General features: G+C 32.9%; 2 protein-coding genes and 1 long non-coding RNA gene across 6 annotated transcripts; 2 read left to right on the plus strand and 1 right to left on the minus strand.

Annotated features, from left to right (window-relative positions):
• Positions 1-1608: 1608 nt before the first annotated feature.
• LOC106712452 (serine/threonine-protein kinase polo) lies at positions 1609-24492 on the minus strand. 4 transcript variants are annotated; one of them, XM_014505028.2, is made up of 12 exons: positions 24289-24492; positions 7420-7528; positions 6928-7152; positions 6585-6789; positions 6131-6323; positions 5704-5814; positions 4450-4673; positions 3997-4124; positions 3641-3822; positions 3238-3371; positions 2855-2967; positions 1609-2275 (listed from the first exon to the last, which is right to left on the minus strand). In XM_014505028.2, exons 2-12 carry the CDS (start codon positions 7516-7518, stop codon positions 2081-2083), a joined length of 1809 nt encoding a protein of 602 aa, XP_014360514.1. In that variant the 5' UTR covers positions 7519-7528; positions 24289-24492; the 3' UTR covers positions 1609-2080. The 4 variants fall into 4 exon arrangements, with proteins under 4 accessions (XP_014360514.1, XP_014360515.1, XP_014360513.1 ...); XM_014505029.2 differs by having other exon boundaries at positions 24278-24492; XM_014505027.2 differs by lacking the exon at positions 24289-24492 and having other exon boundaries at positions 7420-7707.
• LOC106712454 (pancreatic triacylglycerol lipase) lies at positions 12515-21195 on the plus strand. The gene is made up of 11 exons (XM_014505031.2): positions 12515-12632; positions 16966-17066; positions 17257-17409; positions 17579-17716; positions 17866-17969; positions 18440-18567; positions 19710-19850; positions 19958-20056; positions 20339-20450; positions 20692-20831; positions 20988-21195. The coding sequence occupies exons 1-11, from the start codon at positions 12545-12547 to the stop codon at positions 21164-21166; spliced, it is 1383 nt and encodes a 460-aa protein (XP_014360517.2). The 5' UTR covers positions 12515-12544; the 3' UTR covers positions 21167-21195.
• A 1463-nt stretch (positions 24493-25955) lies between the features above and the next one.
• On the plus strand, positions 25956-26589 carry LOC123723114. Its single transcript, XR_006756658.1, has 3 exons — positions 25956-26031; positions 26272-26384; positions 26511-26589. It is a non-coding gene; the product is annotated as an uncharacterized LOC123723114 (long non-coding RNA).
• Positions 26590-26729: the final 140 nt, after the last annotated feature.

Genomic DNA, 26729 nt, shown 5'->3' on the forward strand with positions numbered 1-26729 from the left:
AAATGTTACATAGTCTCTATGTTTCAAAGAAAACAACTAATAAAAAATGCAAATTTTAAAATCAAATTACAAAACTAAATAATTCTAAATGATTACAAAACAACTACATTATATTACAACCAGATTCGGTCTCGGCTTTAATGAAATTTCCTCATTTTCCAGGTCAGGTAATAAATCAATAAAACTTAGAACAATTCCAGAATAAAAGGGGGCTAGTTTTTTTAGTCTTAAGAATGCTTTGGAGGCAAGAATAATTTTAATTTACTATTTCAACTTTAATAAATAATAATTTGTTATAAAGAATATTATAAATCTTGGTAAATTTTTAAAATGGCAGTCGAGTAAACAAAACTTAAATTACGATACACAAAACTGAAAAACTAAGTACACATTCGTTTTGCATTAAATATATTCTACAAAATTAAATGCCAAATATTATTTCAATAATAAAATAATAGTTTGTTGTTATTCAGTTATTAGTTCTAAAATTTTGACATTAAACATGTGTAATGTTTAAATCAATGTTTTTGCACTAAACATAAAAAACCGGTCAAACCACAAACAGTTGCAACATTGATCGGATATTTTGAGACATCCGTGGCTTTTCCATAGAAAAATCTATAACTATATTTAAACTGTTTTCATTTTTAATATAACTTTTCATACCATGCATTTGAACTATAGATGTTTATTGTTAGAATGTAATTAATTGAATTAAGTTTTAGACTTGTCAAATAAGTTTTATTATGCTGAAATTCATCATAATATTGTTAACAATTCAATGTTTTCCTGTTTTCATGTTACAATTACAACAAAAATGTCAACGGGATTTTTATCAAAACTGTTTAGTCGAAACAAATATATGAGAATTAATATATTCTCAATAGATAATAATAATAATAAATATTGGTTTAATTTTAAGAAATGCCGATCCAGTAGAAACGCCTATATTATTTTAAAATACTCCTTTGGTCTACAAATTATAAACAATTAATCCTTTTTTAGTGATTATTTAAGAAAAAAAAAGAAAATACGGCTACAAAAGATAAAGATAAAAGATGAGCTGTAAAAGAAAAGATACATAAACTGTATAATATTTTAGATGAACTAGATAAATGACGAGTATTAATTTATACATGTGGTTTATTCATTTTTAAGTTGTAATATTGTGTCTAAACTTGTTTCTTACTATTGTGCAAAGAAAATTTTATTGTTTACAGGTTTTTTTGTTTACACAACAAACTGAAATCATGAACTAGTTAAAAAAAACACATTATAATTTGAATAAACATATTTAAAATTATTTCGTTTACATGCAAATGTAGAAAACTTGTACGTATGAAAATTTTGTTATACAGCACAGCTGTTATTAAACAATCTGGGCTAAATTATTTTATTCTGGTAGCAGATATGAAAAAATGACGAATTTCTTATATATATTAACTATATTACTTATCTGTACCATCGTTATCAAACAAACTCATCAATTTACAAACACGCATAGTCGACAAACTGTAATTTTTATTGTAAAATTTAACAGCCTATTAACTGTTTTACAGTCGAACCTGGATAAACAAGAGTCCAAGGGACTGTGACTTGAGTCTCGCTTATAGAAGTTTCTCTCTAACCTGAGTTTCTTTGTTATGGATGTCTTCCATCGGGACCGGACAATAACTCTCGCTTATAGTTTTCTCACTCATACAGTTCTAGTTTATTCAGGTTCGACTGTATCTTTGTTTTTCTAAAGATAATCTGTGGAATGTCCAGTTTTTATACAAGTGTTTCAACAATAGGAACAGAAGTGCAGGCAATTTAAATGAAAAATTCGCTGATTCATCTTCAGCTTTACGATTGTTTGGTCACTCTACAAAACTATGCGCGTCCCTAGTAAAAAAAATACGTCCATTGGCCGACAGCCGACTAAACTAAGACAGTGTAACATTAAATTTGTACATTTAGACATTTCATTTTCAGCAAATTGTCATAAAAGGGCATTAATACTAGGGACCTTATACAAAACCTGTGAAGTTAATTAACAAGATCCTGATTAATATAAGAATCATTTAAGTCTAAGTAGTCACTAGCAGAGTTTCGTGGAAAGCACGCTGTTGATTTTCTCTAAAGCATAAGTGAGGTTCGTGTACAGTTTCTTATCGCAGCCGTGCTCCTCTATGGTGCTGAACCTAAACGTGCGGAAGTTCTTCTCCACATCAATATACGTGACAGCCTGCATCAGCGGGCACAATATTATCTTCGTGTGATCTTGGAAGTTGATCTGAAAAGAAAAATTAAAACTTAAGAGCCTTAAATTGATGTAACTTTGTACAACAGTACCATCTAATTATAAGGTGAGTGCTTTTGTGCCGTTTCAATCCTTTTGGAGATTCAAGGTCAGCTGACCTTCGCATTCCTTTACGCCCCGTTACACTTAATATTTTAGATGGTAGATCCCGCAACAACAATATTTGTTGGGTGCAGGAATTGGCCTCGCCCGGTGAAATACCACAACCACACAGAAGACAGGCGTCAAGTGGAAGCAATTCCAAGTACAGTCTGATGAGTGTGTTGCCGGAGGTCTAATTTTAGTCCTTTTTCCTTTTCCACCCTTTTCTTATTAGGAAAGGATGGGAAGGGAAAGGAGAAATATCCTCTTTCTGTGCGTCCCCTTCTCCGTTGATTAAAGGTAAGCAACGCATCTGCATTTGCGGATTACTATGGCAACGGTCGCCTCGCTATTTCGGCGAATTCAGGTGGCCGTTTGCTACCTTTTGATATAAAAAAATAAAAAAAATTGTTTTGCGCAGCGATTCGTGCGAAGTTCCGAGGTGCCAAGATGTTTTGAAAGCTTTAATACCTGTAGTGTTCCGTTGGTGAGATACATGATGACGGCGAGCGTGGTGCGGAACCACTGGTGCAGGTGAGGCAGTCGCGATAGACCGTCACTCTCGCGAACTTGTACTGACGCTCCTAGAAAGAACGGTTTAGTGGTTTTTGAGTTACACCTTATATTATATTACTAGCTTTTACCCGCGACTCCGTCCGCGCGGAATAAAAAATAGAAAGCGGGGTAAAAACTATCCTATGTCCGTTTCCTGGTTCTAAGCTACCTGCCCGACAATTTTCAGTCAAATCGATTCAGCCGTTCTTGAGTTATAAATAGTGTAACTAACACGACTTACTTTTATATATATAGATAAAGCAACAAAATTCTTAAATCATTAAAATAGGTCTGCTCACCTGCTTTCATAAGATGCTCGGTCATGTATCTACGGAAGTACGAAAGGAGTTTCATCTTTTTGTCCAGCTCTGGTGGGTAGTCAGTCATTGTCATATATTTTTCAGTGCTATGCCGGTCAATGTAGTGAACATTTCTGTAACATAAATAACAAGTATGAAACACCTTTATTTATACAATCATAAAAATATCATCAGTTTATTTTTATAACACCAAACTTTTTTAAAATCCATAATTGTCTCAAACTAGCAAACAAAAGTATCTGCAGAATATTCTAATAAACAGGGCTTTCATAAATACATAGAAAAAATAATGACATGTAAGTTTTTCAGAGAGAATGAATATAATATGGGTTTTTCATGAATGTTTCATCAATGGAATTGATTACATTAGTTTAGGACTCACACTCCATTGGAGAGCATGATGAGTTTGGTGGTGTCGTTGAACATAACGCCGACACTCTCGTCACACAGCTGGTATCCGAAGCCGTACTTGTCGCTATAGTCCACCCACTTGCCCACCCACACCAGCGGTTGGGCCGCGGGATCGCTCAGACCCTCCGTCAGACACTCCGGTCGGCATTTCAGCTGCAATCATAGTTTTATTATGAATAAACAAGACAATAAATATACAAGTCGTATTTTTATTAAGTAACAAGTTATGAGTACTGGGATCTCGCATCCATAGATATTTTAGCAGAACGAAAAGGAGTGTATTTACTTCGACAAAATAACTTTTTATGTGTATTAGTAATGACTAACATTGGACTGCAGCAGCGCGGCGAGCTGATCTCGCAGGGCAACAAGGTTCTGCCGGTGTGAGCTGGACTCGCCAGTGCGCGGCTCCGCCTTCACCTGGGCCGGTATGCTGGCCGCCATGCCAACATTGTCTACAAAAGTTCATTCATATTAATATTATCCGCATGTCTATCAGTCTACAGAGAATCTATTCAAAACCCGTTATTTAAAAATTAATATCAAAACACTGTGGAATAAGAATTTTAAAACGATTTCAAGCGAGCTCATCTTATTAGAGTTCGTCTTATATCTTACTAATATTATAAATAGGAAAGATTTTATTTGTTAGGCTCCGAAACTATTAAAACGATTTATTTTTAATTCCGCGCGAAGGAAGTCGCGAGTAATCACATAAGTTACCACTACGATTTTAAACATGACTGAATGTATCAATTACTCTAAGGGTATGTGACATACTAATATTGTTGACTTCGTTGAGCGGGCGTCGTTGCATCATGCCCTCGAGCTGGTCTGTGCGGGGTGCGGTGGTGAGACAGGAGAGCGGCAGCGCGGCCGGTAAGATGCCCGACGAGAAGAACTCGTGTCGCAGCAGCTTGTCCACCGAGGGCCGCAGCGCAGGGTTGGCCTGCAGCTGGAGCACGATCATTGAGGTCGCCGGCTTCCTCAGCGTTGTTGGTACCCTGGTTATGCAACTTTTAATAACTATGATGTTCTAAAAAAGTTGTAATAACATAATCGCACAGCTGGTGGCTGAAGATTTATGAAATACACGAAACATCAATCATTTAAATGTAAATGAAACATTGAACAAGTTTCTACCATACAAAACTATTATGTTTTCCCCTTTGTAAGTGCGAGATTTTAGACAAATAAAAAAAAAACTGGTTCAACTGTTACACCCTGTACTTATTGCTATATTTTCACTTTACATAACTTTTTAAATATTGGTGGCTTAGCTGGAAAATATTTGTTTGTAAAATAAGTTAGTTATCGTAAAACATACATAATTTTTACGTGACTTTACATTGGAACATTTCCGTTACATTTTGAAGATATCTATCTAGTTATGTTAATTGGATTTCTTAGATTTCCGGTTTTAACGACATTAGACACCGGAAGTTATTTGCGTACTTTTTTACCGGTAATTCAATGACCAAAATGTTTTATAGTAATATCTTGTTTTATTTAGTAATCTTAATTTATATTTAGTTAATAATGGAGTAATGGTTATTTAAGTTAAATTAACATATTTTTCCTATCAATACGAAACCCCAAAATAGTTAAAAAAATTTAGACAACAACAGGTTTTGATTGAAAAAAATTGACAACATAGAATAAGATATTTGTTTCCCTTCATATGCTTGTTAACTCATAATTTTTTATAAACTTGTTTGTTACATGTTTAATAATTTATTTATCTAAGTTAAAACATCATTGAAAACAATCACAAAAAAATCACACACTTTAAAAACACAATGAATAACGCGAACACTTTAATAACGCTTTTATTATTGGAATTTCTCAATGATCAACTGAAAAATGAATATTTAAAGTAGTCACATATGAGAACTATTCAACATAAAATGAAAAAAAAAAAAAAGGTTAGACATTAACAATTGTAGGTAGGTTTTTAACAGTTTCAAGCACATTTGAACAGAAGCTCACATCGAGTTCCATCACCATATTACCACAACTGTTGGATATAACCACCTGTAACGCATCTTGCGTGTATTGTCGTTGACTACGGCCTGAGCGTACCGAGTACCAAATGTTTTCCAGGGGCCCGCACAACAAGTATGCAGCGCTAGATATATCCCCTCACTAGTTGTCAACAAAAAGGCGCATTAATATTTCAAGTTTGATGACCTAATGTAAACTGCCCATAAATAATGACAAGTTTTATACATGTGTAAAATTAAATCAAAAACATATTCTTTAAATCAGTAATTTTTCATTTAAAAGCCATAATTTTTGTAATGACAAATAGTAATAGATTATATTTTAATATTGAGTTAACTAAAATGTTTTTGGGATACTGCATTCAGAAGAAATTTCGTGTGCATAGAAAACAGAGTTTGAGTTCTTCAAGTTGGAATTTCACGTATTTTAAATCTGTAGTTAAAATAAACTATATTACCTGTATTCACACTGCTTGATTCTTTTGTATGTGTCTTTGAGAGTTGATGTTTCAAAAGGTGGCTTTCCCACAAGCAGGGTGTACATGATGCAGCCCAAACTCCAAATGTCCACTTCGAAGGAGTGCCCCTTCTTTGTCAATATCTCAGGAGCTATGTAATTTGGTGTGCCGCATAAAGTCTGTTTTCTCTCTCCTAAAAATTTTAATTGATTTCATTTTTTAGACAATTTATTTAATTAGACTTTTTATTGAGTTATAATTACGTTGAAAAACAAACTAACTGCAGCAAAACGCAGATACACCTTTCAAGTTAATTTTAGTATTTGAAAATTTAGTATAATATATAGATTTGTTAATAATAATAATACAGAAATATACTATTAATTAAATATACTTTATACAACGAAATAACAATGGCTGTTTACTACAGAAATGGAATAAATATGATTCTCACCTTCATATTCAATTTTAGCTGCTAGTCCAAAATCTCCAATCTTAACGCACAGGTCATCGTCAAGGAAAAGATTTCCCAACTTAAGATCTCTGTGTATAATCCTCCGGCTGTGTAGATACTGCACACCGAGTAATATCTGACGCATATAGAACCTTGTTTCAGGCTCTGTGATGGCTTTTCTACGCTTATGTAATTCCATCATGGACTGTAATAAATAATACCATTTTAATACTATTACATATTTTAAAAGCTACATTGGCTTTTATTCTTTATACTTGTATTACAACAATAATGTTGCCGTTACTATATAGTTTAAGTTTTTCATACACTTGTAAATACAAACCCTTCTCTTGCAGAGCTCCAGTACAATGTAAATGTTGAGTGAGTCCTCAAAGAAGCTATGGAAGCCCACCACATGTTTGTGTTGCAGTGAGCGGTGGATAGAGATCTCCTGAGCCATTTTTTCCTTTTGACTCGACTTTACCATAAGCTTTTTTGAAACAATTTTCCCCGCGTACACCTGGTTGGTGGCGATGTCTTGGATTTCGTAGCATTTTGCAAAGCCTCCCTAAAATTGATGATGGGTTAAATAAATAAGGGAGTTATAGTTCACGTCTATGTATAAATTAGTTCATTAATAATATGCAGTGTTCGTTTTCTTTTCGTAACCGTAGTGGGTATTACACATTGCCAAATAATTTTCAAATTGTTCATAAACATAACGGATGTACTCAGTTTAAATTTGGTATACGCCCATTAGACAAGTTTTATAAAGTGAAGACATATATAACAAGTTCGTCATTTCGTCGCTGTTTAATTTAAAAGAAAAACTCACCTTTCCGAAAAACCGCAATCTGTGATATGTGCTCTTTGTTTGAGGATCTTGAATTATTTCGGGTATTTCTTTCTTTTCATCTTCCTTGATAGACGTCATTATAAATTAACTTTAAATATAAGTTCAAGTCAATAAAATGATAAAAATGAAGCAAAAGTCTAAAAATTGTTCACAAATGAATACACAATGTTCTCAAACTAAGCGCTGGAACATGAAGAACAGTTGCTTTGCACGGCAGTTGCACTGAATTTTGAACTGTTAGTTACGTTATGAAGTCGACCAATCAGAGCACTCTATTCATATTTATCGTTGCCATGAAAATAAAATTGGTGATAAACAAAACAGTGGTTAGTTAAAGTTACAAATAAAAAATTAAATACAATAAATAATAAGTACAACACTTTTTCATAATATATCTTTTAATTCCAAATAAATAATTTTAAGATCTATTTTTGTAACATTTAGTAAAATACACTTTTCATAACTGGCAACGAACAACTTAAACTTTTCTAAACAAAAATATTCAAGGACAAACAACTTATTTTCGGTCTATTTTATTTATACTTATTTTTTATTTTAGGATTTCTTTTTTATTCACCTTAAAAAGATTTTTCAAAACACAACTTTACGTAATAACTTTGTACACCTCTAACAGTAATTTTGGAAATATGAATGTGTGTTGTAATTTTTTCATTTGTTAATTGATCAAAGCAACTTCTAATGTTATTTAATATCCGTGTTAAAGATCATTAAAACAAGTATTCATTCGTACTTCGTGATATGTGGACTTAGCACATATATTTGCGATAATCGCTATCGTATTGTCGCGGCAATATTGTGTTAAAATTGGTGCAGCAAAATCGAGCGTAAAGTACACCAAAAATCTCATACTAATTTTAAAATAATTGACGATTATGATACGAAGGTACTTGTCACAAAAATATTTATATTAGGCCCACTGTTCGTCAATGAATTGTTTGGTTTAAATTCGCGGGCAATTTATAACTAATGACTTTAAAAAAAAAAATACCAAAGTTCTATTTGTTAAATTGCTAATATGTTTTTTAGGAGTATTTCGTTTAGTTCACCCGTACTTTTTTATAGTATTTCTTTTAATTGACGTCCCGATTCCCGAATCGTGAATCCTTGGAGTAAGCAAAGACAATCAACAGATGGTTATTGTTATTTAGGACCAATACAGTATCTGGATCTAAACCTCTAATTAATAAACATTAAAATTATAATATTGTGACATAAGTTTTTAACAAATGATGTACGATAGAAGTTTAGATCATTCTTGCACAGGTGGGCACAGTTAATCGAAAAGTAAACTTCGTTAATCGTTAATTCGTTAATTAAAAAATTAACTTCGTTAATCGTTAAAGCGTTAAATTCTCGAAAATTTAACGCAAGTTAAAGTTAATCGTTAACAGTTAACCATACAAAAATTATACATACTAATTTCACACTTATGTGGCGACACTTGTTTAAAATAGTAATTGTAATTTGAATGTACACATTAGTATTAGAGACAAGTATGAATGCATTATAGTATATTTCATTACGAGTGCGGAAAGCCTGTCATTGCAAAGAGTTCCGACAAATGTCTACAAGTTGACAGTTGGAACAAGTTGTAATGACAGTTTCGCACGTGTACTAAACAACTATTTTTGATACAGTTGCGAAAAAATGAAGCAATTTAATAGAATAATAAAAACACAATAAACTGAACTAACTAAAATGTTTGAAAAATGGCGCCAACCGTAGGGAATATGTCCAAACAACCAAGTCTTCAGTAGATTATTTTTATTGATATGAAATGAAAATGAAATTTAATGAGATGAAATAAAATGAAAACTAACCTAATTGATTGAATCAAATCATTAAATCTGATATTGTAACAAATTAGGAGCTTCTTTTTAGAAACATTTGTATGAATCATAAAAACTTCAATGATTTTTTTTTGTAAAAACTTCACCCAACAGACATTATTTTGACAGTTGGGAAAGAGAACGGACAAGTTTGGAAATGCTAAAGAAAAAGCACGGGTAAAAAAGTGTATTAATACAGTTGCTCAAAAAGTGGCGTATTGCAGGGACGAAGAGCGTTCAGAATGTGGGCTATTACATACTCATGCTTTTATATACTCGTAATGAAATATACTATTTCGAACCTTTTTTTTTTGATTTTGTCCTGTTGTTCGCGTCTTTCCCGGACGCTCTGATGCATCACACTTGCACGCGAACTTCATATATATATATCAATGATCAACTCTTTCGTTCACCATTCGAGTCGCCGACAGTCGCCCAACATAGCTGAACTTACGAGCGTGGCGTGGCACGTAACTTAAACAAAATGACAGCAAGTCTCCAAGTTTCTAATTTAACGATTAACGGACTTTTATTAACGGAAGTTGAGTTTAACGGAAGTTAACAAAAGCGTTAACACTTTTTGAAGTTAACTTAAAAGTTAATCCGTTAAGCAAAATGTTAACTTCGTTAATTAACGATTAACGGATTAACGAGTTAACGCCCAGCTCTGCATTCTTGTATTAAGCTGTGTGATTTATAAAGTGAAAGGACTTTACCAGTGAGTCAATAAATTAACTGTTTATGTACGTCTGTTTGTTAAACTATTTATCTAACTTATTCAATGTTTACGGATATTGTTTGACATGTACGCGATTATTCAGGGAATTTGATTTTAAATGATGATGTCAACGTAGTACTTCAAATTATTTTTTTTTGGGAATTCTATACATGCTTTAGGTGAGGGAAGGAAGTATGCTAAATAGCAAATATCAATACTTGGCCAATAATTAATTATAAATACAGTAAACACGTCTTACTCATATTATACAACAAGTATTACTATGGTAATCCCACGCGGTAATATTATAGGGATAGAATAACTCTCTTTTCCGAGGATAAAACCTTTAAGCTGTTAAGACATCGGGATGTCTTATTAGAATGGATATCCATACATAATCGTACTTAACTATCTACGTGTGAAAAATATGGTCTTGACGGTTTGCAAACAGCCGAAAAATATGGAAAGACCCAAACTATAAAAAATTATTCTTTTTATCTTTCATTTTAGTAATGGGTTGTAATATATTGTTACAATAATTTTAGTTGACCACGAAATCCGCCGTAAATTGAAATGAACTTTACAAACTAGTATAAAGTTCCTGTAAAAACAAAGAGGCGAAGTATCTCTATAAGGAAATTACAGCTCAATCATGTTTACATTTGCTAAAGCTTGTGCCGTGACGCACTTGTGTCTTCGTACTGTACTGACCGTGAAAAACTACATTTTTACAAAAACATTTCCTGACGTAGGTAATTAAAGGAGCGGGTGGGATTACACAAACATGCCATGTTAATTATGAATAATGGGATAAAAGTAATAAATTGTTAATTTTTGCAGTAACATATTATAAGATTTACTTACTAAAATTCTAAAAGCCCTTTACCACTAAGGGAAAATTGATCGTAGTAATAACAGTAGCCCTCGGCCAAAATCGCGATGCGACTTGAGCTAGTAACAATTGGGCTTAAGACTAAGTTAGTTTTAAGATTTAAAAAGTAGTGATATAATCTCTTGAAATATCGTAAACACCGAATAAGAAAAGATAATTTCAGGAGATGTGTTGTGGCCACTAATGTAAATAGTTACGCAACGTTGCGTTACTTTGTCTTCAATAGATTTACTACGGTGATGAATCGACTGATTTTTTCAATGATTTAACTACTAAATATAAAAAAAACTCTTTTAATAATCAAACGTACGAAGAAATACTAAAGACTCAGCTATTTTGACCGTGACTTAGATTCCGGTATTTGAAAAGTAGGGCTCGGGTTGTATTGTTATTAAAAAATTGTTTGGTGTCCCTGACCTGTTTGTAAACTTGGCTCTGTTGCGTTAATATTAATTACTGATTAATTTTTTTTTTAATTAAATATTTTATTTATTTAGCAGGTGATGACGACTGATGATTGATTGTTTAAGATGATTAATTATATTTATGTCTTTCAGTAATATAGTAAAAGTAACAGTTGATGAAACGAAGTTAACTTTAACACACGTAGTTAAATTCGACAATCTGAAACGAGGAATTAGAAAAATTTGATAAAAATTAACAATTTGACACTAACTACCTATAATTTTTGAGACAATCTTACAGAATGGCGCATGATTATAAAAAAATAATACGAATAATTTTTTATGCTTAAAATTTATCTAAATGATGTTAATATTATTTTTTTTTATGTTAATATTAGTATTGTTAGTAGCTTAATTATTCTATGGTTATACAGTTTTCATGTATTTCAGGTTTTATTAAATTTTCCCATTATGGATGACAATGTTTCGGGTTTTCTCGACACGAAACCTACCAATGAGTCAATCTGTTTTGTTACTTCCTTGATTTGCTTGACTTACTACAGCGAATGAAGTAAGGACAGCAATGAAATAGCCCTTTTTTGTATTATTAATTGACAATATTATTCGGATGTTTACATGGTAGTAATTGATTTGATATATATAAAAGAATAAAATTCTAAAAAGTATGCAGTTTTTTTTTCATGAACAATTCGAAATTCGAATTCAATATAAACTTTTTTGTGGTCAGCATTTTAAAAGAAAAGATTTTATTGTGTAACAATACTTATGACCTGACTGTGTATATCCGGAACAGCTTAACGGATCTTGATGAAATTTGGCATAGATGTAGAACAAAGTGTTGAAGAACACATAACCTACTAATTAAGCTTTTTTTAAATCCGCACGGATGGAGTCGCGGGCGATAGCTAATAATTAATATAAGTATTACATTAAAATGTAAATTATCTCTATTTGTACTCGGTGCATTTCCGGTGTATCTTTGCCGTACGGCAGCACGGGTACTAACGGGTATAGTAAACAAACTGGGAATTAATCTGCACGCCTTTGTCATTAACGGTTATATATTTATTTGCAATATTGCTAACTGCTACAGTTTAACTTATACGCAACATCGGACAGGACGTGTCGCGTTATGATTTATTTTATAAATCGTATTGTCTTGTAAATTAAAAAAAAAAATAAGTTTTTTTACAAATCCTCAGTAAATATTTTAAATAAAATGAAGTTTTTATTAAGTTTTATGTTCTGCTTGTTTTTATTGTGTGCAAATGTCTCCGCTCATTGCCCCTGGGTAACGACTGATGAATGTAAGTATTACTTCAAATTATTTCATTAAAATTGATAGAAAAACATCTACAAGTCAAGATTATTATCAAATGACATATAAGTAGTACGTATTGCTATATTTTATAATAAAATTTTGGACTCTGAAACTACTGAAGCGATTTTTAGTATATAAATATAAGTGAATACAGAATGCTCGTTTGTTCACATATGTAAATATGACAATTGAACCGGGTGATAGCGGTCATGAACTTATGAAAGGTACGGATTTCAATAAAATTAGTGTAAGTATATCTATCTATATATATAAAAGAAAGTCGTGTTAGTTACACTATAACTCAAGAACGGCTGAATCGATTTGACTGAAAATTGGTGAGCAGGTAACTTAGAACCAGGAAACGGACATAGGATAATTTTTACCCCGTTTTCTATTTTTTATTCCGCGCGGACAGAGTCGCGGGTAAAAGCTAATATATATATAAAAGAAATTCGTGTTAGTTACACTATTTATAACTCAAGATCGGTCGAACTGATTTAGTTGAAAATTGATGGGGAGGTAGCTTAGAACTAGGAGACGGACATAGGAACTTTTTTATCATGTGTTTTTTTTATTCCGCGCGGACGAAGTCGCGGGTAAAAGCTAGTTTATAATATAACGCAATCTTTTTACTTTGATTACCACTATAGTCGTCTTCAGCTCATTTAAGTCTCAGAACCTACTCAAGTTAGAGGTACTATGCCATAGTTAACCATGCTGGCCCAATGAGGTTTAGTTCACAGTAAAATTTAAATGTAACTCTGTACAGTCAGCTGCATAAATATATTCAACATTTGCAAAGTTTCAAAAACTTGTGTACCTATTTGAATACGAATTATTAGCATACGTATTTTTGAAATTGATTTCAAAAATATGTATGCATGTATCCGTCTGTATGGTTCTGACCATGAATACATGCTATCGACAAATATGTGCAAATGCATTTCTGAAACAAAAGGCCTATGCAAGTTTCTAAAGGTGAATTTACACATATTTATGCAGCTGACTGTACATAAAAAGCATCGTACGTTTCTTTAGTGATGCGGATTTTTCGTATGCATCACACATTAAGCTTCCCTTGTATTTTATGTGCTAAACTATGTGCATAAAAAATCATCTTTTCTGTGTAATTATGAACGAGTTACTTAGTTATGTATTCAAAAGAATTTGTATTTACATGTCCATATACATTTTCACTTGTTTACCTTTTCTAAATCACGTAGTTAAACTAGATTATAGGTATTTCTGATGGTTTTATTTAGATAAGTAATTATTATTGAGAAATCATTAAAGTGGTTTAGGATTTCATAGCAATCAACTTTATAAGAAGAATTTTATGGATTTTACCGTAGTAGCATTTTACAATGGAAAAGACAGAAAATTATAAGAATGTATTTATAATTAATTATATTTAATGTTTTTTTTTGTATTCATTGCATCGTGACGCAGCGGTAAAACAAAAGATGTAAATCCCGTGTGATTATTTTCAAACAGACGTATTAATATAAAAGTTCATTGCTTTCGTTATTTATGAAGATAAAACTCCGTATATTGAAGAGAAATATTGCCTTAGATAACGATTATTAATTATATTCTGCAAACAGTTTTTGTGTCTTTTTGTCGTTGATGTTTTTAACTTATACAAGATTAAAAACCACGAAGGAAGTAATTTTACTCGTTTTTTTAGGAGACTGGATAAAATTAAATTTGTAAAGTACATGGCACTTTCTTTGAAGTCATTAGCAAATGAAGCTGTTAATGAACATTTAAATAAACAATTTTCAATTAATGTTGCAACAACAATCGAAGGGTTAAAACATTAAATATTAGTTAATATGTACTTAACTTTAAATAAAAATAAGGATAGTACTCGTTACATCTATGATGCCGGTTACACACGTTCAGTTTTAAGTTACGTTTGTACAAAGTACTATGTTAAAAACTTTATTAAAAACTTATGTTTGTAGGGAATTTTAACTGCCACTTAAACTGTACAGTTCTCAGTTTTGCATACATACGTAAGTTTTAACTGTACATATCAAATGTTCAGTTGATGGTGATGGTGTGTAGCAATACATTGTGTAAGGGAACAATTGGATAATGATAAAGAATTGATGGTCTATTTTAACATAGTTGCGTGTTCGTTAGTCATCTAAGTTGTAGAAAATGTCAGAGTTTCAGTTGTGTAACGTGCGTGTGCAAACTTTGTATTATAACTTACTTTGCTGGCATGCTAAGCTTTGGCGAGCAAATTTGTAATATTTATGAAATTACGCATGGCCTAGTCACCCCTTACTTGGGGTAGGCTCCGAGCCCCTCGGTGGGGACGTATAGTGAGCTGATGATGAGATGAAATTACGTTATATTAAAAGTTTTAATATTTTCTTAACGGAGATTAGTTTAAGTTTTTATGAAAAGCGTGAAATGAAGTTTGTGGGAAAATCACGAGAAACGATTACATTATTCTTTTTTGTTGATTACAAGTTCAATAGCCATATTCCTATTTTTTTATTTAAACTTCCCTCAAATTCGCACCGACTCAGTTAAGATCATCAAATAGGTTTATGAGGTAATTAATTTTATAATTACTTTTAAAGTTATTAATAAAAACTGTCTATATTAAGTCTAATTAGCACTTCACTGTAATCATTATTACTATGGTTTATAAAGATCAAGGTTTGCGTGTTGCCGTGGGCTTGTGGCGTGCAGCTCGATTCGCGATCGACTGCTATTCAATTCTGAATTAGATAAGGTCAGGATGGCGGTGGTAGGAAATAGATAATAATCAACAAGATGTGACTCCATAATTAAATATATGTTACTAGCGACCCGCCCCGGCTTCGCACGGGTGCAATGCAAAATATACCTACTACAGAATGTCCTTATACACAACGTTCACAGCGTTCACATTAGAAACCTTTAAATTTATCAGTGTTTCTCTACTATATTATGCATTTATTATACATACAAACCTTCCTTAAGAATCACTCTATCTATTAAAAAAAACCGCGTCAAAATCCGTTGCGTAGTTTTAAAGATCTAAGCATACATACGGACATACAGCGAAAGCGACTTTGTTTTATACTATGTATTGATTGATTAAAACAACCAATCTTTCAACACACTGTGTGTTTACGAATTCGTTACAATAAAACAAGTAAGTTTTCTTAATCATGGAAGGCAAAGTATAAACTTTTTACTTTATTTTATTTGAGTGTAATAGGAATAAAGTGCCTGAAGATTTATTTGAGCCGATTTTACTATAATACGGTAAGGTGTCAAAGAAAGAAAAGAACATTCATTAAGATATCTATTGTATATTGTTCCATGACCATTTATGATTGTTTATCTATCTCCTTGGCAACGAATAACGCGACAAAGTCCTTTTTTTTATTGTAACAGTATTTATTTAGGGTTTTTAGTATAACTCATTGGCTAGTTATTAAGGAACTAGGGTAAGAAATCAACATGCACAAAAAAATTATAAAATCAGTGTTCAATGATAAGATTTTAGATGAATCTCTTGTCACTTTTAGTTTGGGAAATCTGAGACTAGAGCTTTTTTATTTCTATCTTTTAAACATTGTTTGCAATCATCTTTAACTAGCTTTTACCCGCGACTCCGTCCACACGGAATAAAAAGTAGAAAACGGGTTAAAAATTATCCTATGTCCGTTTCCTGGTTCTAAGCTACCTCCCCGTCAATTTTCAGCTAAATCAGTTCGACCGATCTTTAGTTATAAATAGTATTACTAACACGACTTTCTTTTATATATAAAGATAACTTTTAATGCGATAAAGGTATTAATCAAACACTATGTATTACTAAGGCTTAGTTTAATTTACTTTGGTAAATAGGTAAGATGCTTTCAAATAAATTTCCTTGTAATTTATTCTTTCAATGCTCTTATGACCTTTGGTAACATTCATTATGAATAGTGAATTTACACTAGAACGTTGCATATGCAAGGCGCTAATTTTAATGTCATGTTTACGTCACATTTTTATTTATTTAATCCTTCCACTACTATCGTATTCTAAGATTTGAGTTCGGGGTAATCCCTTACACCGCATCCGTGATTTATTAATGTCCAAATAAAATACTTGACGTTAATTATTTTTCGTCTGCAATATGTAAATTTCGGTGAATGAAACATATTTTGTAAATTTATAATCCTCTATATAATTATTATAAATATATTTATATTCCTCTATATAACTAAAAACGTATAACTTAAATTTTAATATAATAATAATATTACATTTAATATCGAATATTTGAAATGTAATATTATTTAAAATGTATTTTTTAATCACAGTGGAAAATCACATAAGCCCAGAGGACCTCGAAGAATTTCTAAATTGGCATCACAAGAAGCATAATGGAACGGATACATCTACTGACGATTATGGCTCGATGGTATGGATTTTTATGCATCAACCTTTGAATAAAAATTACTAATTATACAAAATCCTTTCTTTTGTCTAAACTATAAACAGAAAGAAGTGGGCCCAGTTCTTTAAACAATGCATCTCTACAATTCAACTATACGTCTAAAATATGTATAAAAGATAAGTTCAAAAATTATTAAGATTTAATTAATCTTCAGGAGCCAGTGACTGACTTCCCGGAATCGGAAGAAGTGGATTGCTTCGGCTTGGGCTCGTTCGCCAGCCAACTGATCAACATGCGGCCAGACACCTCGGAGAATATCAACACTCATTTCTACTTCTCTTCTCGACAGAATCCAAACAGAGTTCAGGTAAAGAATAATATGTATGTCTATGTATGTATAGTGTGGTTGCCGTGTAACTGATGAAAGGCAATTTCGATGATATTTTTTTTATTTTCTCCTAAATCAACCAGTTTAATAACTTAGAATAAAAGCAGTAGATTACTAAACACATATGTCAAAGTAATTTTATTTCCAGGTTTTTCCTGGAGACCAATTTGGTTTGGAATGGGTAGATTTCAAGCCAAATAGAAGGACTATTATGATTGTACACGGCTTTATGAGCCACAGTAACGCTAGCTGGGTGACAGCTATGACTAACGCCTTTTTGCAGTGGGTAAGTACAAAAAAGGTTTAACTTTTTACATTGTGAATCAAATCTAAACGTGATATGTATTTTTTATAATATGTAACACTTTTGGAAATATCTTCATTATTCCGATACTTACATAAAACATAATATATAAATCAATGATTTTTTTATAGGGCGATGTCAATGTCATAGCTGTTGATTGGAGCCAAGGCGGAAATACTTGGAAGTATTGGCGGGCGGTGGCCAACACTAGAACAGTCGGCGGCGACGTTACTGGGTAATTGTGATCTATTAAATAAATAAACAATATTTTTTACTACAATTGATATGAATACGGACTTCGGAATATTGCAATTATCTAATTAAGTATCTGGATTTTGTCATAATGATGCTGATGCATTTCGCGAGGCATTTTAATAACTTTAGTACCAACTGTAGTAACTAGCCAGTTACATACTCACACTAAATCACCATTTAACATCAAGTATGATCGTTGTCAAGCGCTTTATTATTTACTAGCTGTCGCACGCGAATCCGTTCGTGCGGCATTAAAAAAAGCTTAATAAGTAAGTGCCAAATTTCATCAAGATCTGTTGAACCGATCCGAAGATACCTTCAAGCAAACTTCCATCTATCTAAACTTTCGCATTTATAATATTAGTAAGATAGACCAGACGGAAAATGTCCAAAAAAGAGTTAAGAACTTGTGTCTGAGGTGGTTTACACAGTATTGATTTATTGACATAGGTTCATGCAGCAACTAATGAAGGAGACGGGAGCGAATGCCAAAGACTTCCACTTCGTGGGCCACAGCCTCGGCGCACATATTGTCTCCTACGTATCATACCATTTAGGCCGCGTTTCCAGGATTACTGGTAAGTTATAAATACTGCTAGTTACGTTTTATATTTGGCTGTGAGTTCGTTTGAATTTGTTGAATAAAACAAGTTTTGTTTGAATAAATCATCTAAACCTGATCGAACTATGTATTTGTGTGAAATATGCACTTGTCCATTTATGTATCATACATACACTTACTGCCGCAAATAGTCTGTATCACGGGCCCTGAGAGCGATAATCCATACATATTAATAAAATTGAAGTTTCTGTACGTTAAAACGATAAAAAAAACGTATTTCGCACACGTCATGTATTAGCGTCGCTGATAACGAAACCCCGATTTTTTAAATTTTCGTCTGTCTGATTGGCTTATGTTTATGTGCAAGGCCGCGTTTATTTCGGCTAATCTCTAGAAAGGCTGGACTGATGTTAATGTGACTTAGATGGGAAGGTATAGTTGATCCACGCGGGATGATGGATGCAATTTTTTTTTTTAATTTTGCGCACGCGGACGGCAGCTAGTTAGTTTATAATTTTGATAACTTGTAGGCATAGATAAATATTTTGGGATTGACTCCAGTGTTGTCATTTCCAATAAACAATGAAATTTCGATAACCGATTCTCTATTAGACATCAGACTTGTGTCAAACAATATTAATAGGTTACCTATGTTTAGAGATGTGGTAGGACAGTATTGATAGATTGGTATTTTCCAAACGGAAATGTATAATCTATGGTTCTATATTTTATCCAGCTACATAACATTTTATGGACATAGTATAATGAAGTTTTGTACAGCAGCGCGGATGCATAATAGGAATAAGATAGAACACGTTTACAAGTACATACATGGAGTAGGAAGTTAATGATTTACTGATTACACCTTATGTGTACCACTCAACTATAATGAGAAACGAGTACGATCAATATTTTATACAATAATTTTTTACATATAACCAAGTCATATAGCTTTAAGCACAAAAAGTGTAACGAGTTCTAATAAATATGTAAATATTTATAAATTATGAAATTAAGACAAGTTTTTTTTTTTATCAGGAAACTATACTATATTATCAATAAGAGTCAGCCAGTATTTCGATGTTGTATTTTAAACGTACATTTTTTAAGTTTTCTTTATCATATTTTATATGTACTAAATTAACGCTTGTGTTCCAGGTCTAGACCCGGCGCAGCCCTGTTTCCGTACAAACAATCTAGTGGAGCGGCTGGACTCTACCGATGCCGACTTCGTCGACGTCATACATACTAATGGTCGACTACTCTCTAAGATAGGATTCGGATTCCCTGATCCTACTGGTATTGCACTAAAGTATTGTTAGAAAAAAGACTAAATACTGGTGATACGCTCTGCTTACTTATAAATATATAAAGTTTTTTTAAGTTATAATTGTGTGCATAAACAGGTCATGCAGACTTCTATCCCAACGGTGGTATGAAGCAGCCTGGCTGTTTCAACACCACGAGCTCTCTCTGGGCTCGTCTCTTGCCCATTCCAGTCGGAAGTAAGTACTCTAGCTCTAAACTTTAATTCTAAACCAGTGAATGTATACAAGTTATTAAGCAATGATTTATCTGATATTAAGTAATTGCTACTCTTAATCATATAGCATCATATAGCAATGACTTACAAGTACTGTATTTTTTCGTGTTTCCTACAAGGAGACAAGACATATGAAAATTTTGTATCAGGATATAGGGAGAAAGAATGTTTTCTCATATTCAACTATTCCCCCTTCAAATATACTGGAAAGCGGAAAATAAAATGTTTTTCTTTGTGTTCCCAGTACTTCAGCAAGCGGTATGCAGTCACGGCCGAGCGTATTTATTGTTCATTGAGTCTTTAGTCAGCAATAATTGTTCCTTTAGAGGACATCAGTGGAATTTAACTTATGAAGGGTAACTATAGATTTGAATCATATATACTTTTCCAAATTTTAAAAGATATTCACAACTAGTCATGTATTATATTTCATTCAAGCATTGTAATTTTTTTGCCTTGCAGTTAGCAATTCAATGAAAAATACAAAAATGTTCTTTTATTTAATGAGAAAGAATACGAAAGTATTGTGTCTTAAAGTCAAGGAACCGTAAAACTACAGCCGTAGAGCAATAGAATAAGAAATATTTTTGTTGTCAGTGTGAACGCGAGCATTGTCGCGGCTTGCGACCGAGTCGGCGCTTGTTCGGAAATGGGCATACGCGCGATAGGCGGGAGTGGCTTACCTAGAGCCACTGGGGCTTATTTCGTGCTTACAACTGCTACCGAACCATATTGTCGTGAGTACTTTAATAATGGACAATAAAGTTATTGTCAAGCTTGTCATTTGAAAAAAAAAAAAAAAAAACTTGGTGAATATGTTCACAATCTGAGTGGCATAATGTTGTTTAACCACTCGCTTAGTATTCTGAGTAAATATGAGGTTTTTTTTTTAGCGACGGATTGGGAGAGACGTCACCCCCAGCCGGAGTTATTGCGTGACTTGCGGGAAGGTTTCCGTCTCGACCGGTCAGTGAAGGCTGTCGTGACGGATACGTACGCGGACCCCATGGCCACTAAGCCACCACCTGCCAAATCTACTTTCTTTAGCTGGTTTAAAAATTTATTCGGTTAATACCGTGATACATTCGATTGAAAAAAAAAAAATCCTTATAAAAGACTAGAAGGAAGACTTGACAGATAGAAATACAAAAAACTTGATTGTAAAGTATACTGTAAATTAATTAATTAAGAAACGGCTTAACTCACGTTTGATCGTCCGGTGACGCGAGACACGACGCGACCGCGAAGTCCTCGGAATAAACACTCGCCCTGAAGATGGACCCCCAATGGTTCCGAAACTAGTCGGTGCCGTCACCGGACGATCAGACGTGAGTTAAGCCTTTTCTTAATTAATTAATTATGATGTCTCCGAAAGTTTAAACAATTTATACTGTAAATATTTATGTCGTAAAGTTGTTAAGAACTTTTTTGTAAGGTTACTTTTGGTTTAGCTCTAGTTTTTCTATAAACATATGTTTAATACTTTTAACTTAGTTGTATTTAAGTTTGTTTTTTTATATTTCAATTTTATTTATTACAAATGTTAAGATATTAATTAATCCCAGAATAGATGTTATCAAACACTAGCCAATCCATATTTATTTGTAACAGTTGTCAATACTTACCTTTTATTTATTAAATTATTGCTCAATTATGTTTGAATATAACACCATGTATAATTTAACATTTAGTTTAATTTTTCTAGTTAATTCTATTTTTGTTTCTTTACTAATACTGTTAGCTCCACAACCCTTATAGGGTCTTGACTCAAATATTTTGTAGAACAATTGTATAAATTATATCAAATACATACTTGCTAAGTTATTTTTTACTGAAATGTTTGTACAAACGAATAAACAAATCTATATTTCTGTTTTAATAAATCAGTTACAAATGGTTATTACACCTTTTATTCATTATGAATTCACGTTTTTTTATATAACAAGATGGCACGCGGCCAAATGAATTCGCCAAAATGGCGAAGCGATTGCTGCCTATCGACATTCGCAATTGTAGATGCGTTGCTACCCCCAATCGACGAAGGAGGAGACGCGCAAAAAGAGAATATTTAACCTTCCTATGCATCTCTTCCTCCATCAAATCCACATCCCCTTCCCAGACTTTCCTTATAAGAAAGAGGACTAAAATTAGGCCTCCGGGACACACAGCAGGACCACACTCATGAGACTGTACGCGGAATTACTTCCACTTGACGCCTGTCTTCTGTGTGGTCGTGGTATTGCACCGGGCCAGGCCAATTCGTGCAACTGATGTTGTTGTTGCTGTCGTCTACCACTGTTATTTAAAATGTAAACACTAAAATATTTATACAGACAGCGTTTTGCTTTCAGTTAATGAAACACGCGAAATGATTTTTATATATGCTAGAAGAAAATTAAATACGGACTTGCTCAGTTCATATAATCTATAACACAAAAAAGTATTTCAATTGTTAGAAATGGACGAATTAAAATTATGGATATGCAAAAGTGCTAGATGTTTTTCAAAACGGTGGCAATATCTTGGGCGTAATAGTTCTATCCACGGTTTGAAATATGTTTTTGAAAAGGAAGCTAGCATTTTCAAAAGGTAATGACTACCTAGACTTTCTAATGTTTACTGTTATTAAAAAAAACTTGGGTATTTTCTAAGTATTTATAAAAAAGTATCTCCTAAAATATTTTTACTGAGTTCTCTGTGGTTGGCTGTATTCTTGAAAGCAAACAGCGTAATTTATTATTTTCCAACATTTTACGATTTATCGTTTATCTTACAGATTATTTTGGGTAATCACTCTCGTTCTGTCAAGTGGTTGCCTATATTTTTTACTGAGGAGAGTTTTACGTGTCGGTGTAGAAATAAATTTCACTCCTAACACTCTCTACTTGACTTGGAACACGATATTTCCAGCTGTGACTGTTCTTGAAACATATAATGTTAAGACCACACAGAAGAAACTGGCAGCACGTTACCGTAAAGTATTCTTTCATTATTGAGACTTGAAATAAACATTTTGAAGACAATAGTGGAAGTGGAATTGAGTTCATAAATTTAGAGTCTCTTTCACACAAATAGCTAACCTTGTTGTTAAAGCCACTAATTTGGTTAACAAGTCCTGTCGAATTTTCTTGCATAAATTTATTTATATTCTTGTGTTATTTTTCGAAAGTCAATAAATTCTAGGAAGATATCTTGAATGCGTAATAACTCATTTAAATATGTTTTTAATCAGCTGCTTTAGTGAACAACTTGAGCTACGATTACCGGAGATATCTGACAGATGTGTTATTCGGAGTGGGGTCTTGCACCCGTTCAACCTGCCTGCCGTGTGGTAATGCTGTTCCTTGCAACGTTCCTTGGCGCGATATTATCAATGACGTAAGTTTACATTGTAACAAAGGTAATTATTATCTGGTAGAGACATCCAGAATCCGATATATAAATGAGTATGTACGTGTCGCTGTATTATATATATTAGGCATGATAGAATGGTGTCTGTGTACTGCCTGCTAAAAAGCTCTACCTACTCCATTGGGTTAAACAGAGCCGGTTTTTGTCTACTAGCGCTCTGAGAGAGATTTCTACTGCGCCCATTTTTACCATGCGTTGGGGTGCGGGATTTTGCTAAGCAGGGTTACGTGAGTATGTTAGGTTATGAGGAGCGCCTAAGGGCGCAGCACCCCTTCGGGGGTGCAGAGAGGGCCCTTCCCGGGGCGGTCAGTGGGGCGTCGCGGTGGCAAGCTCACGCGATCCCGTGGCGCCCCACACTATGGCCATGAGGGAACAAGGAGGTTTAGTGGGTATGCTCCCATTCGGGGAGAGAATCTCACATAACTCGCGTGTCTTCCCCGAGGCACGGAGTATGCATTAAGCATTCCTCCTTGTATAAAAAAAAAAAAAAAAAAGTATGTTAGGTTGACGTACTGGTTATTAGTGAAGATTAATTGAAGATAAATCATAACATTTCTCTTGAGAACATTGAAAAGTTTGTCGTTTTTTATGTCGACAATTTTTTTAATAAATTATTTAAGAACATTGAAAACATACTTATCATGTTCGTGAGATGTTTTAATGATCGATTGTAAGAAAAGACTAAAGATAAGCTGTCGTTAAGAACATAGTATTAATTTTCGTAACTATCCTAACGTCCAGTATTAAATAATCTTAGGAATGTTAGCTGTACCTTTCACTTACGTTTTCATGAATCAGGTTTGCATCTAAGCCCCTTTTTTAGGTTCACAAACAATGCGAGGAACTGATCACAGATTGTAGTTTCAACCACAAACAGTTCCGATGCTGTGATAAATTCTTTCCAGTGGACTCGGAGTCCGGTCCTGGCATCTCGTTCAACTCACTACAACACATGTAAGCACTACAATATGTCCGCACACTTCAACAATTTTCACAACAATGATAACAAAACTGGAACTCACAGATAAGGGTAATCGTAATATCGTTAAGTCGCTGGGCGTCTGATAAAAGTGATTATTCAACTTCACTCTCATGTTTTGATTACGGTTATTAAGCTACCAAACAACGGATTGAGATACAAACTTGTGGTTATGAATTAATAGCTGTCGCCCGCAACTCCGCGCAATTAAAAAAACATAATAAGTAACCTATGTGTTCTTCCAGACTATTTTCTACATCTATGCCATCGAGATCCGTTGAGCCGTTCTTGAGATACCTTCAAACAAACATCGTCCATCCAAACATTCGCATTTATAATATTAGTAAGATATGTCTAACCAATTTTACAGGGAAAATGACCACGATAAATTATTTAACGTGAATCAAAGCACAGGTCCTGGAGTACTGACATTTCGTTTGCTTTCCGATGCTCAAGTAATTTTTATCTTCCTTTTTGTTTTTTTTTTATATAAAAGTCATTGAATATAAGTTTTACAGATGTATTCTATCTATATGCTAACAGATATCGATACATAGTCCAGAAGAACTTTCAACCAAATTGTTGGATAATAAGTTCAAAGTAGACGTCGATTTGAACTATCATAACCATGTTGATATCTTATTCTCTATTGTTGAAGTAGAGAATGATCCTCTTTTGCAATTTGAGACGCCAAATGTCAGAGGATGTAGGTATCTTGAGGAAGTACCAAACGGATTTATGCACACTTATCCGGTAAGTAAAGTTAACTGCGAATTTTGCATTTTAAAACTTTAAAGTTATTTTCGATTAAATTTCATGTTACAAAAAGTTCCGTTAAAAGAAATTATGACCTTACATTGATCGTACGTAATAAAAAAAATTACGATTTTTACTGTACAGTATAAGTTGTAATTTGTTCAAGAGTTTTGTTGTAAATGTGGTAAAAAAACCTGTTTTTTTATTGTACGTTGAAAACGTACTTGATTAGTTGGTTGTATTGTTTCCAATTGCTGTATTTTTATTTTCAATTTACGTAATTTGATTGGTATATATAGTTGCATATGTAACATAAAAAAAATAACTGTTTATCAGGTTTACTCCAACGGTGCGTGCAGACTTGCAAGAAACACTGAGAGATCATACCAGCAGTGCGGTTGTGTTCATCCTGTTAGAGACATATCTTGTAAACATAATTTAATTTGTTACTAAAATTTTTAATTAAGAAATTTAATTTACTTTTTTAATTATAACTTTTTTTTCAGACAAACATATGTATTGTAATTACACGGGTATAAATTGTTTGGTTACTTATGAAGGTATGAATTTATATCAGTTTAAACAGGAATTAAAAAAGTACTAATTTCATAAAGTATAATTATAATGGAAGTTTCAAAATATTAAAAGTATAAAAGTAATAACGTTTATTTACTTACCTATAATGTTTTATTTTCAGGTGAAAAAGTAAAGCTCGGTGTTGATAAGGCCAATAATGACAGTTGCTTGCCCTCGTGTGTTGAAAGCGAGTTAACTATAGTTCATACATCGATGTAAGTAATTAATATGTAATATCTAACAATATATAATTATGATGCCAAAGGAACAATTTCTTTATCTGTGTCCAAAAAACTTAACGTACAAAACCAACATATAAATATTTTTAAAACTATATTAAGTCGTAACAACTTATTGATTATCCCAAGGTAACCCAAATCATGTACGTATTTAACGTATATCAGAGTTTTTTTTATTTGTTTCTATACGTCAATGTATTTCCTTGTAATAAACAGGCGGCGCGTGCCAAACCAAGCGAAGAGAGGATCTCTTATTAATATTGGTATGATATCCTTGCCTACTTTACGTTATCGTAAAAACTTACTGCGCAATGATTTGGATTTAGTAGGTAAGTTTTATATAACAAGTAGCCGTACCTTTGTGTAACCTTCTGGATTTACGACCAACTTAGGCGAATCGAATATTAATAAAAATATTGAAAAAGAATAAATTATAAATGTTTTTTTGTTTTTAGTGACTGTCGGAGGGATGCTTGGACTGTTCTTTAGCGCATCAGTAATAAGTCTAGCGGAAGCTTTTTATCTCATTATTAGACAACCGAATAAATAATTGTTAATTTTCACTTTGTCGAATTTACTGTAATAAACCATATTGTTCTAATGTCACATATCTTTACATGCAATTAAAGTTATAACTACGCAAATATACTTTTATTTTTACCTCTAATACTAGT

This window comes from Papilio machaon, chromosome 3 (genome assembly GCF_912999745.1).
Source record: "Papilio machaon chromosome 3, ilPapMach1.1, whole genome shotgun sequence".
NCBI classification, from domain to species: domain Eukaryota; kingdom Metazoa; phylum Arthropoda; class Insecta; order Lepidoptera; family Papilionidae; genus Papilio; species Papilio machaon.

Coding starts and splice junctions, on each gene's coding strand:
- LOC106712454 (XM_014505031.2), top strand. CDS start 12,545: ATGAAGTTTTTATTAAGTTTTATGTTCTGCTTGTTTTTATTGTGTGCA. Junction 12,633..16,965: donor CTGGGTAACGACTGATGAAT/GTAAGTATTACT, acceptor TTTTAATCACAG/TGGAAAATCACATAAGCCCA. Junction 20,832..20,987: donor TGCTACCGAACCATATTGTC/GTGAGTACTTTA, acceptor TTTTTTTTTTAG/CGACGGATTGGGAGAGACGT.
- LOC106712452 (XM_014505028.2), bottom strand. CDS start 7,518: ATGACGTCTATCAAGGAAGATGAAAAGAAAGAAATACCCGAAATAATT. Junction 6,324..6,584: donor AGCTAAAATTGAATATGAAG/GTGAGAATCATA, acceptor TAAAATTTTTAG/GAGAGAGAAAACAGACTTTA. Junction 5,815..6,130: donor ATCAAGCAGTGTGAATACAG/GTAATATAGTTT, acceptor GTTGACAACTAG/TGAGGGGATATATCTAGCGC.